Source organism: Coccomyxa subellipsoidea, assembly GCF_000258705.1.
Source record: "Coccomyxa subellipsoidea C-169, whole genome shotgun sequence".
NCBI lineage: Eukaryota > Viridiplantae > Chlorophyta > Trebouxiophyceae > Coccomyxaceae > Coccomyxa > Coccomyxa subellipsoidea.
The window spans coordinates 1,036,770-1,050,466 of NW_005178029.1; the positions used below are offsets into that span (position 1 = coordinate 1,036,770).

Sequence of the window (13,697 nt, forward strand, 5' to 3'; positions counted from 1 at the left end):
TAAGACATGTCATAATTATAATGTCTATACAAAATTATATTTCAAATACTCAAAGAGAACCTGATATTATGGCCTGCACTGCAACTATCAGTGATAGTCTATCACCCTCTTAGAATGCTCTGTGCTACTTATCACAAGTCACACACAACAGTCGGTGCTTAATGGAGTCGCGAAAAAAACTTGATGTGCTCCATTCATCTACCCCTAGATAAGCTTACAAGCTCCTGTGTGTACATACTCATGTCAGGAGATCGTGACAGTGCTTCCATAGTACACTCAGTGTCTCCACAATTGAAATTCTGTTCAACTCGCTGCCATTTCAATGAGCATAAAATGGCATCCTTGGCTGCCAGATGTCAAGGTGAGGGGCGCTTCTTGGGAGCCAGACACCAGCTCAGCTGCGTCCCGCTTCTGCAGAGTTGTGCCATTCACATCCAAGCTGCCCTCAATTGCCACCAAATACGCCTGCCTCCCCTCCCCAAGCACAATGTTGTGCGCCACACTTCCATCATTCTCTGAGACATACACATTGACGTCCTGCACACAGAGCATGGCAATCTGTCAAAGGCTATCCACTCTCACAGGCAGGGCAGGCAGAGCATTGGCATATTGCCATAGGGGAAAAGTGAACACCGAAACAGTGCAAGAGCTGAAAGGCAGTAGAGCATGACATGACATAGGGTTGTTGAGGGATGGGCATTGAGCCTACCTGATGAAGGGTGATGGGCTGCCCACAGCTGTTGACATTGCTCCAGGTTGGTGCGGTGCCAGTGCCGCCCAGCAGGTGCAGGAGCTGATTATGCCTATCTTCAGGCTTGTACTCTCTCGACCCATACTGTGGCTCGTGTCCTCGCTGGTCTGGACTGTACCCAGGAGCTAACATTTAGATTGGAAGTATCCAAGATAACATCTTCCTGGAAATCGCCACAAGAAAAATTCTTGCAGGGGATGAGATTGCCTTGCCAGCAAACAATGACACCTTTGGCCCAGGATGGGACAGTGCAAGGGGCTTGAACCGGAGTTCAACTGCAACTGAGGGGATTGGGCAGCTCACGTGATCCAGATCTGCAGGAAGCGCGTGGTCTCATCGCCGTCGTTCATCTCCGAGTGCCGCATGCCGCTGCCCGCGCTCAGGTACTGAACAGCGCCCCGGCCCAGTGACTCCTTGTTCCCCATGGAGTCCGCATGTGTCAGCTCCCCATCGACAACGTAGGAGAAAATCTCAGCGTCCCTGTGGCCGTGTGTCCTGCAGCTCCCAAGGCACATGATCAGCTGGAGGCTATTACACTCAAAACTTCATATAAGGATTTCTGGAGAATGGGCAGCACTCGCTCATGCGCATGAGATGGAGGATGGCTCAGCACACTGACAACTAGGCAAGCTCATGGTTCTCGGTGTAAAAGCACAGACAGAATTGCCAAGGACGTACCCGAAGCCAGCATTTCCTTTCACGAGGTCGTCGTTCAAGACTCTCAAAGCTCCAAAATTGTTGTTCTGCAGGGTCAAGACCAAGATTCAGACAGCTCGAACTTGACATAAGCGGTTAGAATTTGAATGAGTGTCTGTTTAAAAGCGGACGAATCACCTGCGGGTTGTAATAGTCTGCGAAACTGAAGTGAAACCTGCTCTCTAGCCACCACGTTGGTTTTGAGACATGCAGCGAAACTGCGCAAGACACCAAGGGCTTGTCAGAAGCTTCACTAATGGATACAAGGACTCCTTCACCAGGTGGACAATGAGATCACCCGTACCGGCAGGTATTTTTTCCACAGATGTGGGGCGCGCAAACGTGCTCATGCTTGTCGCGACTGAAGCCCGACAGTGTTGTTTCAAGAACCAGGAAGCTTGCAGACTAGATGACAGCACCATATCGATTCAAATAAATGTTTTGATGTCATCCTTGCCGCAAACAGCCTATAATACTTCGGAATGTGCTCATCGGGGAAGACTTCTCCTCATCTCGTCTCGTAAGTTTCTCCGAGATGACGTCATCCCATGTGCAGGGTGCCGGTCCAAGGTTGACATTTCGCATGTTTCAACAGAAAGCAGTTCAGCATTTCTTAAAGGTCCCCGGTAATTAAATTTCCCATGTTTTGGTGGCAGAGGCGGCATCGTGACGTTTCCTGGGAAGACCAGCATGTTTTCATCACAGGTGGCAGTGATGGCATCGGTCTGGCACTCGCAACTCTTTGCCTGGAAAGGAAAGCCAAGGTCACGATCGCATCCAGATCGGAATCAAAGCTGGCTGCAGCCAAAAATCTACTCAAAGATTGTACAGATTTGAAAAGACTGTTCAGCTGTTCAGTGGACGTTGGTGATTGGAAAGAGGTGCTCCATCAGATCTTCCCCAATATGCCCTTTTGATACAATTTTCTTCCATTACACGATGCCGACAGGTCTTTGCTTTCTCAGGTGCAAAGGGCTATCTCACAGGCGGAGGACCAGCTGGGCCCAATAGATGTTGTAATCGCCAATGCTGGAGTACCATCGAGCGGTACCTGTGAATTTCCTTTCGCATCATACCCATACTCCATGCAGATGCCACGTGACTGATATTCTGGATGAAAATCTCTGGTGCATGGCGCAGCACTGTTTGAGGAGATGTCAGTCGAGGAGTATGAGCACCTGAATAGGGTAAATTACCTGGGCGTTGTCTACACACTCAAAGCAGGGACTGTTTCAATGCTGAAGAGGTACCGATCCTTCCCCCTGCTGCAGCTAAGAGCACAGGAGCAAAACTGCAAAGCAAAGAATCAATTGTGCACCCATTGCCAGCACTGATGGGATTCCTGGCTGTGCAGGCGCCGGGGTCAGATTTTGATAGTGTCCTCCCTGTCGGGCTTTGTGGCGCTGCCGGGGCAGTCAGCATACAGCGCCACCAAATTTGCACTGCGGGGCTTTGCTGACGCGCTGCAGTTTGAGGTGCGGCTGAATTTGTGCGCAGAATAACTGGACTGCTTCTGCAAGATGATCATCTTTGGTACCGCTACTTACAACGCGCTGGCAGCAAGGCTAACATGCATGCAGTGGATCACAAACACAACGAGGCATGAATGCATGCTGGCCCGTAGATCTTGGAGGAATGAACAGTTGTGGTTGCACTGCAGCTAGCGAACTCAGGAGTGTCGCTGAGCATTGCCTTTCCGGGCATGACGCAGAGCAGCATGCTGGATGCCATGAACGCGCGCACCAGAGCCCTCATTGACGAGCTGCCCTCCGTCAATGTCTACCCTGCCCGCCAGGTCTGCTTTGTCCATCCTTCCACCTTCTGCACACATCATAAAATTACAGTATATTAGTAAGCTTGCTAGCCCTTCCTCTCATCTCTGGCGCTCGCTCTGCCTTGATGTCTGCATCCCTCTTTTCTAAATGAGCACTAGCATTGCCGTGTATCAGAACAGAGGCAACGTATGTTACTGTGGGCAAATTGCTTTTGATCACTTGCGCTGCCTAAACAGATGCGTATGGTGCGTGTAGGTGGCTGAGCTGATGTTGCGAGGCATGGACGAGGGCCGTTACATGGTGCAATTCCCTGACATGGTGGCCAAGTGCATCCCAGCTGTGCTGGCAGGCACCTCCGCACCCTGCCTGCCCCTGTGGATCACAGTCCTCATAGCGCCCATTGCGGTATGCCCACTAAATTTACTCTGTGGTTTAGCACTGGGCGCAAATTGGTGAATATTTAGCAATTTGCTCCAGAGATAATCTTGTTTTGGAGGAGATGCTGCATAGCACAGAGTATTATTGACACTGTCTTGTGTGATCTCGCGCAGGTACTGGTCATGCAAATGTACAGATGGATGATTCAGAGAGCTTTTCGGAAAATCAAGCAGCAGGATTTCAGCGGAGCATCACAAATACAGAAGAAGATATCGTGACCAACATTGGAAGCGTCAATGAAGCTGGAGTTAATTACAATCTGAAGCCAATATCTGCGTACCTCGTTCTCTAATCTGAATCCGACCTCTGGCATATATTTGGAGAGGAATTCTGATATACAAATGGTTTGAAACTCTTTTGGACACTATCTTTTTAAGCTCATGTATATATTGTCATCAATTGAAATCGTTGCAACCATGCGCCAATCAGTGGCTGACAAATACAGTGCATCTATCACTGCTCGTGGGCTCGAGCATTGGAAAATTTAGCAAAGCGCGTGCACACGTACATTCTGCAGTCTAGGTCCAGATGACTGCTAGGCGCTGCCTCCATCACATGAGGTAACATACAAACTTTGCATTGCAAAGCAGGGACAAAGTGGCGTGGTCTGATAAAACCAGCACCAAGCGCATGCATGTCAGAGCAGCCTGTTGACCTGTGCCTCCACTTGCTCCACAGAAGCCCTCAGCCGCTTCACCCTCTCAGCCAGCAAATCTGTGCCCCTCAACTCCTTGCCGAGCGCTATGCATTGCTGCGCCAGCTGCTTTGCTACGGCCACCGCTTCCTCTGTCGCTTCCTGGAGAGCACAGGTGCAAATCGTAACAAGAACTGCCAAGTGGCATGTTTGCCGAAAGGAGCAGGGGCTCGAAAGAAGTCAGTATGGCAGGAGTGTTGCCACACATGTACTTCTTGCTGAGGATTGAAGTGTTTAGCTAAGGTGATCCTGCAGCACCTGTAAGACCTCCACCGCTGAGTCATAGAGCCGAGTGTGGGTCAGGGTCAGCTGTGTTGCCTCATGAACTGAATCGCTTAGTGACGTGGTCAATCTCTCGACATCGCCTCTCAAGATTGTGAATTCTTGACCAAGATCGTGCAAAAGGGCTGCAGCTGAAACGAGATCGGGAGACTTCTGCATGCCCCATGTCCAAGTAGTCATTTATAAATTCACATGTCAGCAACGAAGACGGACGCCTGTAGGATATGCTGATAATCTGAGTGCATAGAATGGAGATCTCACTTGATCCTTTGCCGGTGCTTCCTCAGATGCCGCACTGGATTCTTGGTCATACGCTAGGGCTGGCGTGCTTAGAGGCAGATCACTGGTCATATGTAGAATTTTGCTAGGCTGATATTTTACTTATACATATCGAGATTTGAAGTCAGCATCTATCTAAGTTTGAGATTCCATCATAATCCAATCGGTAGATTCCAAAGAGGGGTTTTGGTCATCGAGAAATCGATGGTGGGTACATGCAGTTCACTCTCCCCATATTGACGTGATGTATCAGCTTCGTGATGCAAAAAAACACCTAGAAAATCGACATTTGCATTGAAGCAAGGAAATCACGTAACCATCACGTGGCCCTCACGGGGCCCTCTTGGGCCAAAGAGGGCTCTTCGACTGCTTTGCAGGTACAAACAGGAAAAATATTTCATTCTGTGTGAATTCTATATCTTAGAGCTGAGGTCGTCACATTTAGGACCTCTGATCATGCCTCTTTGCTGCTAGAGAAGAGCGCGACTGTGAATGCTTATGTCGCGAACAGTCACTAAGAGCCATTTACTTATCAGCTCATTGATCATCTAATCCAACAGTATTCTTCATCAGTTGCTCATGCGGGACGATTCTGCAAACGTGGTATGTCTTCTCGTCACCACTTTGCGACCGTCTAGGCTCGATGCCCAACTTCGCAAGACTAGCAAGTGTTGTCAGACAAATGAATCGTTTGTGATTGCAGCTGGATGCAAATCCGTTGGGCAAACCACAACAACAGAAGGCCGTCAAAAGTTCTCTGAAAGGGTCAAAGTCGCAGCTGTCGCTTGAGGAAGTGGCCAGGGCCGCGAGGAAAAATGCCAACCGACGGAATATTCGCGCAAAGGCCAAAGTGACACTGGAGGACTTGCTCTTGAAGTGGGAGCAAGCTCGAAAGGCATGCATTCTCCGTTTCTGAAGAAAACCCTGGCACACATAGATTTCGCTCGGCCCTGGCACCCTCGCCTCTTGGATGTCTGATCCTGTGGCCACTGGCAATCAACCCAGCAGTGGCATCAACATGCAGGGGGAGAGCGCGTCTCTGGGGGATCTCACCACGTGCAGCAGCAGCGACAGCACTGGAGCAGAGCCCCAAGCAATTGTGCTTGCATGCAGCGACTGTGATGTGCCGCTACCTGAGGCCTTTGGAAGTGCTGCCAATGACATCACGTTGCTCAGGTCTGCCTCTGCCCAGATCTCTTTGAGCATGGCATGCCTGCTTTGCCAATGGCATGCATTGGTAGGCGTTGCAGCCAGATCTGCACAGCAGCAAGGGCCTTTCAGATAGGCTATCAAGCAAGCTCTTTCCCCAGCAGTGTCCACAATACCAAACATCTATTGAGGAGGAGATTGTTACATTACAGGGGGCAGGGAAACATCGCCACGCCCGGCATTGCAGCGCAGATCGCTCAGACCATGGAGGACACGGGGGCGCGGCTGGTCATCGTGCTGGGCCACACAGAGTGCGCGGCAGTCGACAGAGCCATTGACCGGTGGCTGGACAGGACAGCCTCAGTCTGGCCCTGGCTATCCCCAACTGCCTCTTTGCACTACCCGCCGAGCTGGCAGCCTGTGCAGAGCCTGGGGCCCCCCAAACCCCCCGCTGAAAAGGTGGACAGAGGCGCCAAGGCCGATGCCACGCGCAGCGACAGGATAGACAGGAGCGGCATCAAGGCACGCCTGAATCTCCTCAATTGCTGGATATCAATCTGCAGGCTCAATGCATCTGCAGATACAAAGTAATCAGATTGTCCTTGGCAGCGAGTGCCGTTGGTAACAGCACAAAAGCCCCTGAAACAATATTTACTGCTCTGTGAGTGTGGTTTCTGTTTGCTAACAATTGCTCCATGCCTGCGCAGGAGGGCAGCCTGTTGAAGAGTGTTCTGACGTGCTACTGTGGCGCGGGGATGGAGGAGGATGAGAGCAACCACCCCAGCAACCGCGGCAGCGGCTCTCCCGACGGCTCCGTGAGGGGCGGCGCCCGCACAGCCGCCGGAGGCAATGCGGCCACGTCCTCCTTCCTCAACATGTCCGACCGCACCGTCGTCCACACCCTAGGAGACACAGTACGCCTTTTGTACCATATATTTGCCGATCCTTGGTGGCACAATGCTCTTGGCTCGGGCTGGTCTTGGGTCTTGGTACAACATATATAAGGCCAATAGTTTGATTTGGAAATAACGTTCAATACTTCTTGTAGTTCAAGATAAGCCCAACAGCGTTCTATGTCCAAAATGCAGCAGACCGCTCTGTGAAGGCAGCCCTGTACACCAAAGCCAGACTGCACCCACCAGGGTTGCTTGCTCAAAGCGCTGTCAAACTGGCTCAAAGTGCTGGCATACCTGAATCAGTGAAAATTCCTGGAGGCTGAAGTGAGGTGTTTTGCCGATCACAGCTGGAGGTGGCGGTGGACGAGGTGGCGCTGCAGCGGCTGAAGGCGGCGGAGGAGCAGGGCCGCGACAGGGACCACCCAAAGGACATCCCCCCGGACCCCCACCGAATCCCCATCGAGGCCCCCCGCGCCAGGCGCTCCATCTCCGTCAGCGACGGCAGCCACAGTGCGCGCCCTCACATCCCATGCAGCCTTTCGCCATTGGGAAGTACTCAAAGGGTCCAGCAGATCAAATATTCGGCAACATCCTGATTATCGAATATGAAAATGGAAGTATGTATATGACACAATAGGTGACTACTATGTATTCATCCCGTCATTTCTCAACTGCACACTAAGCAAGGGCCATTTTTTTGATGGTGAGCAAGGGCATTGTGTATCTGCAATTGTATGGCAGGGCAGGGCAGAATCCGATTGCAACAGGGTGACAGGGCTGTCTTCACCAGGTCAAGATTTCTGTATGTATGCGCAGGTGTGACGGACCACACCAAGCGGCGCAGTGTGATTGTGAGGAACGCCGCCACGGCGAGCGACGTGGCGGCTGCAAACGCCAAGCTGGCTGCGGAGGCGCTGCTGCGCGGCCTGAGCAAGAAATTAGACGCAGAGGCTCTGCGCGAAGTGGAAGTTGTGGCTATGAGCTGTGACGTGGACAGCCGCGGCCTCACTCTGCTGCGCAAGGGCTGGTACCACCACTGCACCTACTTCTTCGAGTGAGGCATGTTGCGTCTCTTGGGCGGCATGCAGGAATGGCATGCCTTTAGGACACTGATATTCAGCAAGCAAGCATTACTTCATTGCACATGGCATTAAGCCGAGGTGTCCAATGAGGGCGGGTGGACTTTTACCCCCAGCAAAGTGTATCTCCTCGGGTCCGCATGGCATTGAAGCTCTCAAGGTGCTCAGCGTCATGACAATCGGAATGCTCACTTGGCATTTATTATACTTTGCATCACTGCAAAGAATACTAAATGTGTTGGTAGTGTTGGCAGTGTGCTTCACAGTGCATGCATGGTGTGCTGTTGGGTTATATTCTGTGAATACCATATCTTGCTAATTGGTTCTGTGTGGATGTCTGGTCTTCAAATATGTTCCGCTGTCTGCATGCTCACTTTGAGGATTCTGAAAGTGGATCCTTGAGGAGTCACATGGCTCACCGTATCACTGTTCTTGCCACTTTCTCAAGACTTCGGGTCTCAGAAGTGCTCAGTGCTCGAGCTCGGTAATGGTGCTTAGCTGAAAGTGTTGACATCATAATTGACACACAGAATCCTTTATGCCAGAATGTATGGGCACGCAGGACATTCTTTGACATATTTGAGACTGCTTTGTAGGCATGCAGGCCTGCGTGGGTGAGCAGGCATATTGTAACCCTGGTCCTGATGTTGCTTGATGACAATCATTCTCAAACACATGTCCAAGTTGAGTTGCTGTGATGGTCCCTTCATAAATGTAAGAGAAGATTGTGCACAGAAGCTTGAGATCAATCTCAACCCAATTGCAATGTTCTGCCCGAAATTACAGAGTCAGCTTCAACTTGACATGCTCACTCTACTCTGTAACTGCTCGGTCTTCATGTTGAGTGCCGAACAGACTTTGAGTTCTTTGGGGAATGAATCTTATGCCTTGCCCCTGCTTGCCTTGACAATACTCATCTTCACATTAACAGAACTGCAACAGCTGTCTTTCCTATATTATATCAAACGTACTCTCAGAGAAGTGCGCATTCAGTGTACAAGCCGCAGCCAGGCTGTCTACTGCACAGTGTATACTGGCTGCATCGATCCCTCCACACTGAGCCGCAGCTGCACCCCCGGTTCCACACAGTCAGACCCATATTCTACCAATTCACGAAGCTTTTGTGACAGAAGTCAGGAAGGCAGAAAATTTTGATTGGACATTAAAAGACAGCAAGAGTTGTGGTCACCTCGTGCAGGCGGCCCAGATGCCGCAGCACTGTCAGCAGCGACTTGCCGGTCTTGTCTGGCCGCAGGATGTTTGCGCTCTTCATGTCCTGCTCCATGAACCAGTGGTGACCCTTGACTCCTTCCTTGCCCTGCAGCGTCACCTCAACATCACCAGAGGGATAATTGCCATCAGGCTTGCGATGATGGGTGCTACTGTTGAGATGCTGTGTCCACCTCAGAGGAAATGAGAATACCGCAACATTGACCATGAGCATCTGTGCGCGCTTGCGATCGTGCGTCGCCATCTTGCCCCTTGCTCTGGCTGTGGCCAGCATGTGCGCCACGCCCTCTGCCATTGTGGCTGCATCATCCACCGCTGCATTCACCTGGATCCCGCAGAAATGTGTGAGCACTGTGAGGCACATTGAGCTGCACCAAGGGCCTGTAAAAGCAGCATTATGAGTTTGCAGTGTCCATCCCCAAGAAGTTTTCTAGTGCAGCACCTTCTCGAGGCTGAGCCGCGCTGTCATGTATGCAGAAAGCGATGACAGCTCGTCATTCATGACATACCTGCGACAACAACCGAGAACATCATGATATTGTGGTGATAGCCATCCCCACACTAATGCTTCGCAATGTTCATGGGTTACAGGTGCACTTCCATCCTGCCCTTGTGAAGCATCTCTGGGTTGTTATTATGGGTGAAGTGCACCTCCTTGGAGCAGGTGCCCTCTTCTTCTTGTTCCCCATGTTGTCTGCACTGCTTGGCCTGGCTGGCAGGTTGCTGGGCACGTTCTCATTGCCAGCGGAGGCCTTGTCTGCTTCGTCTGCACAGCTGGCTCCATCGGCTGGACATGAGCTTGTGGGGACCTGGACAGTAGTACTGCCGGGCAAGAACGCTGGCAGGCGCTGTGCCATGAATTGGAGCTGCCCATGCTGCGCAGAACAGGCCTCCACCACAGCTTCCACCTGAGCAGTCTCGGCATTGAGGCCATATAGATTGGCACTTGCATTTTGAAATGGGAACTTTTCAGAACAGAAGGATGGGAGAGGAAAGGGAAGGGATGAAGAGGTAAACATGGCAGCCCTTACCTTGGGGAGTGCAGCCCGCTCTTGTGCACAATAAATCTGGATGCTTCGAAGACTGTCCTCCAGTCCCCGAACCTTGTCCTAGAGTACCAGGACTGTTCACCTTTCTTGTAGGCTGCGCTGAGGTGACACGAGAGAAGGGCTCACATGCACCGTGTCGTAAGCATTGTGTAAATGATCGCCTACCTCTAGATTTGATAGCTCGTCTGTGAACAGGTCCACGGAAGATCCTGCAAGTCGCTGCATATCAGTGAAGTGTGCTGGCAGCACAGGACAACTGTTGTGTGGGAGCGTGTGAAGTGATATTGTGAAAGGGGATGCAGTACCTTCCAAACGCAGGAGTGTCAAGGCCTTCAATTCGGCCATCTTCGCAGAGAATGCATCCACCACTTGATCAAAAGACGTTGCAATCATTCTGGAACACTGCAATGTCAGGGCCTTGGAGACACTATCATGACGAGTATCTTCTGCCTCAAGTATTGTACACAACAAAAATGCTTTGCTGACTTTGTGTGGGTTCTCTCTACTGTATATTCGGCACAGTGAATCCGGGCTGTTCAGTCAGATTTCAAACTCTTGGAGTCCACCGTGGCAGGTGACGTCAGTCACTCCTCAAGTTTCCTGTGCTTCTCAACCTTGTCCAAATAAAATGTACAGTACCGCTATTGCATAAAGTTTGTTTGCAATATATGATCCAATACGTTTGGCCCTTGCAGCTCATGCACTTGATGACATGAGATGTTCACCCCTGCCTGTGTCTGCGGACTCCCTGGTCGAGAATGGTGAAGATCTGCTGCACTTGTGGGAAAGAAAAAGCGGCTTTGAAGCGGCCTAAGACATCGGAGCAGGTTAGCTCCTCATTCCTTGATCCTACAGCCGTCTGCGTGAAGGCTAGTACTGCTGAAGTATCACATGATCGTTGAAGTCTTGCCTTTACCGAAGGCAGCGTCCGTATAATGCCAATGTATCTGAATGTGCGCTGATTACCCGCAGCTGTGCAAGACTTGCTTCTATGCAGCCCTGGAAGATGAGGTTCACCAGACCATCATAAAGCACAAGCTCTTTTCTCCTGGGGAGCGCGTTGCGGTGGCAGCATCAGGTGGATAGCACATCTCTCCTGAGTCCTTACAGCAATACTAATGCTCTCCTGGCCCACACCTTGCCAGCCCCCTGACCAGCTGTCTTGAATCTGAGCAGGCGGCAAGGACTCAACCGTGCTGGCCCACATCCTCACCACGCTGAACGAGCGATACAGCTATGGCCTGGACCTGTTCCTACTCTCAATTGACGAAGGCATCACCGGCTATCGGGACGACTCCCTGGAGACAGTGAAGCGCAACGAGCAGCAGTATGGCATCCCGCTCAAGATCCTGAGCTACAAGGAGCTATATGGGTGGACCATGGACGAAATTGTGCGCGCCATTGGCCACAAGAACAATTGCACCTTTTGCGGTGTTTTCCGCCGCCAGGCTCTGGACAGGGGGGCCGCCCTCATGAAGGCAGACAAAATGGCCACAGGTGCGCACTTTCTGCTGTGCGGCCAAAGACCTGTGCTGAATTGTTGCATGATTGAGCCTTACTTGACATGCGCACAGCGCTGTGAGTGATCTTGGGTGAGCCTGGAGACCATGTGACAAGGTAGGTTTGAACAATTTGCTGGCATGCAGGTCACAATGCGGATGACATTGCGGAGACGGTGTTGCTGAACATACTGAGGGGGGATGTGCCGCGGCTGGGGCGCTGCGCGAACATCATAACCGGCGAGGACTCGGCGCAGCCGCGCGTGAAGCCCTTCAAGTACACCTACGAGAAGGAGATTGTGATGTATGCCTTCTTCAAGAAGCTGGATTACTTCTCCACCGAGTGCATTTATGCTCCCTTCGCCGCCCGGGGTGCTGCTCGCGAGTTTGTGAAGGACCTGGAGGTAGGCACGGGTGGCCACTCCTCCCCTGCTCACTGCAAGTACATGGCTTTTCTTTCTGGCACTTGGGATGCAGTGGCACTGACCTTGCTGAAGACCACTGCGGGTCCTATCTTGTAACAACCCTTCGTGTTGAGAGTTAAAATATTCCTGACAGGCTGCCGGGCTACTTTTTCTGTTGCCTTGGTTGGGATTGAGGTGGTGTCAAATGGATTTGCTGTGAAAGCAAAGTCTGATCTTGTGCTTGAACATGCAGTTGGTGCGGCCGCGAGCGATCTGCGATCTCATTAGGTCAGCCGAGGAGTTCCGGCTGGATGCAAAGGGGGGGCAGAGCCATCCTGTTGCTGGCAAATGCCAGCGCTGTGGGTACATCAGCAGCCAGGATGTGTGCAAGGCCTGTGTGCTGCTGGAGGGCCTCAATAAGGGCCTGCCCAACCTGGGTGTCAGCCGCACTCGTGGCTCCAAAGGGGGCAAGGCTGGCCTTCCTGCATCTGTTGATGCTTAAGCCTGAGTGTCACTATTTTGCTCTACTCCTGGTACTGTGCAAAAAGGTGCTACCGTGAAGCAGGAACTATGCGTGGAGCTCGGGCAGAAATGAGAGTGCATTGAACTGCAGAGAACATAGCAACAGAATTCCTGGAACAAGTATAAGTTTTGGAACTTCGCTGCACTGTCAGGGCTCTTCAGTTAGCAAGATTTTTGTTTGCGCGGTCTGGTCAAGCATATTTGTTTTATTCCAATTGATGCCATTCTCATGTGTGTCATACTTCCAGCAATACATTTCATGGAGTAAGCGTTTCCTGCTCGCCGTGTGTAAAAGACTCGTGAAAACCAACACAGGGATACGGACACTTGCATGATATATGCAAGATATGTTGACCCTCTTGACATATCTAGGAATGCAGCACACCGCAGTTCTGCCATGTGATGAGGTGCATGGCCTCCCTATTATGATTGTTGCATCATGCATATGCTGCTCATCGGAAGTAGGCCTTCACCGGTGGCAACTATATAGTACATGAACTTTTCCACTGCTTCTTGGCACAAAAGCTGATTCTCTACTCTGTAAGTGTCCGTGCATTGATTGTATCTGCCGTGTTCCCGCTCGCCACCCCAAGGGGCCCTGGATCAATTCCCAGTAGATCAGCCAGTAGCCTCTCGCCCTCACCAGCCTCTCTCCCTGCTCTAATCTTCCAGCTGTGATCTTCGTCTTCAATCAAGCTGTTCTCCTTGCTTCCTGCCAGACTCTCTCTTTCTGGCATCTTCTTGACTGCATGAGCTCGCTTGGCATCCATGCTGCTTTGACACGTCTGCTGGGACTTATGATGTGCTACCAACATTGGATTGGTGTCTCGGAGCCCCTGAATCTGTGGGTTGTCAAGGAAGCTATTGGGAACCCCAGCACGACTCTTTCCTCCCTCATATTTTCTGCACAGTGCAATCAGCTGCAGAATGCGACTGCCGACCGCCAGCCTCTCA

The 13,697-nt window shown here is 51.4% G+C and overlaps 6 protein-coding genes across 6 annotated transcripts; 3 read left to right on the forward strand and 3 right to left on the reverse strand.

The window, feature by feature from the left end:
• Positions 1-303: 303 nt before the first annotated feature.
• Positions 304-1,893, reverse strand: COCSUDRAFT_48424 (RmlC-like cupin; the record flags this gene model as incomplete). Its single annotated transcript, XM_005645316.1, has 6 exons — positions 1,752-1,893; positions 1,586-1,665; positions 1,430-1,494; positions 1,055-1,246; positions 710-863; positions 304-537 (listed from the first exon to the last, which is right to left on the reverse strand). Exons 1-6 carry the CDS (start codon positions 1,867-1,869, stop codon positions 304-306), a joined length of 843 nt encoding a protein of 280 aa, XP_005645373.1. The 5' UTR covers positions 1,870-1,893.
• A 708-nt stretch (positions 1,894-2,601) lies between these two features.
• COCSUDRAFT_83533 (hypothetical protein) lies at positions 2,602-3,616 on the forward strand (the record flags this gene model as incomplete). The annotated part of the gene is made up of 4 exons (XM_005645461.1): positions 2,602-2,615; positions 2,802-2,922; positions 3,159-3,242; positions 3,608-3,616. 4 exons carry the CDS (start codon positions 2,602-2,604, stop codon positions 3,614-3,616), a joined length of 228 nt encoding a protein of 75 aa, XP_005645518.1.
• Positions 3,579-4,053, forward strand: COCSUDRAFT_33907 (hypothetical protein). Its single transcript, XM_005645317.1, has 2 exons — positions 3,579-3,627; positions 3,774-4,053. Exon 2 carries the CDS (start codon positions 3,797-3,799, stop codon positions 3,950-3,952), a length of 156 nt encoding a protein of 51 aa, XP_005645374.1. The 5' UTR covers positions 3,579-3,627; positions 3,774-3,796; the 3' UTR covers positions 3,953-4,053.
• Positions 4,054-8,170: 4,117 nt separating this feature from the next.
• COCSUDRAFT_33908 (hypothetical protein) lies at positions 8,171-8,772 on the reverse strand. The gene has a single exon (XM_005645318.1). The coding sequence runs from the start codon at positions 8,614-8,616 to the stop codon at positions 8,455-8,457; it is 162 nt and encodes a 53-aa protein (XP_005645375.1). The 5' UTR covers positions 8,617-8,772; the 3' UTR covers positions 8,171-8,454.
• Positions 8,773-9,055: 283 nt separating this feature from the next.
• On the reverse strand, positions 9,056-10,543 carry COCSUDRAFT_57381 (hypothetical protein; the record flags this gene model as incomplete). The annotated part of the gene is made up of 6 exons (XM_005645319.1): positions 9,056-9,106; positions 9,229-9,357; positions 9,463-9,594; positions 9,712-9,778; positions 9,921-10,144; positions 10,484-10,543. The coding sequence occupies 6 exons, from the start codon at positions 10,541-10,543 to the stop codon at positions 9,056-9,058; spliced, it is 663 nt and encodes a 220-aa protein (XP_005645376.1).
• A 427-nt stretch (positions 10,544-10,970) lies between these two features.
• Positions 10,971-12,723, forward strand: COCSUDRAFT_48426 (adenine nucleotide hydrolase; the record flags this gene model as incomplete). The annotated part of the gene is made up of 5 exons (XM_005645320.1): positions 10,971-11,145; positions 11,291-11,396; positions 11,495-11,815; positions 11,965-12,221; positions 12,475-12,723. Exons 1-5 carry the CDS (start codon positions 11,077-11,079, stop codon positions 12,721-12,723), a joined length of 1,002 nt encoding a protein of 333 aa, XP_005645377.1. The 5' UTR covers positions 10,971-11,076.
• Between the last annotated feature and the right edge of the window lie 974 nt (positions 12,724-13,697).

Excerpts from the sequence above, each read along its gene's own strand:
- COCSUDRAFT_33907 (XM_005645317.1), top strand. The coding sequence starts at position 3,797 with ATGGATGATTCAGAGAGCTTTTCGGAAAATCAAGCAGCAGGATTTCAG.
- COCSUDRAFT_33908 (XM_005645318.1), bottom strand. The coding sequence starts at position 8,616 with ATGTCAAAGAATGTCCTGCGTGCCCATACATTCTGGCATAAAGGATTC.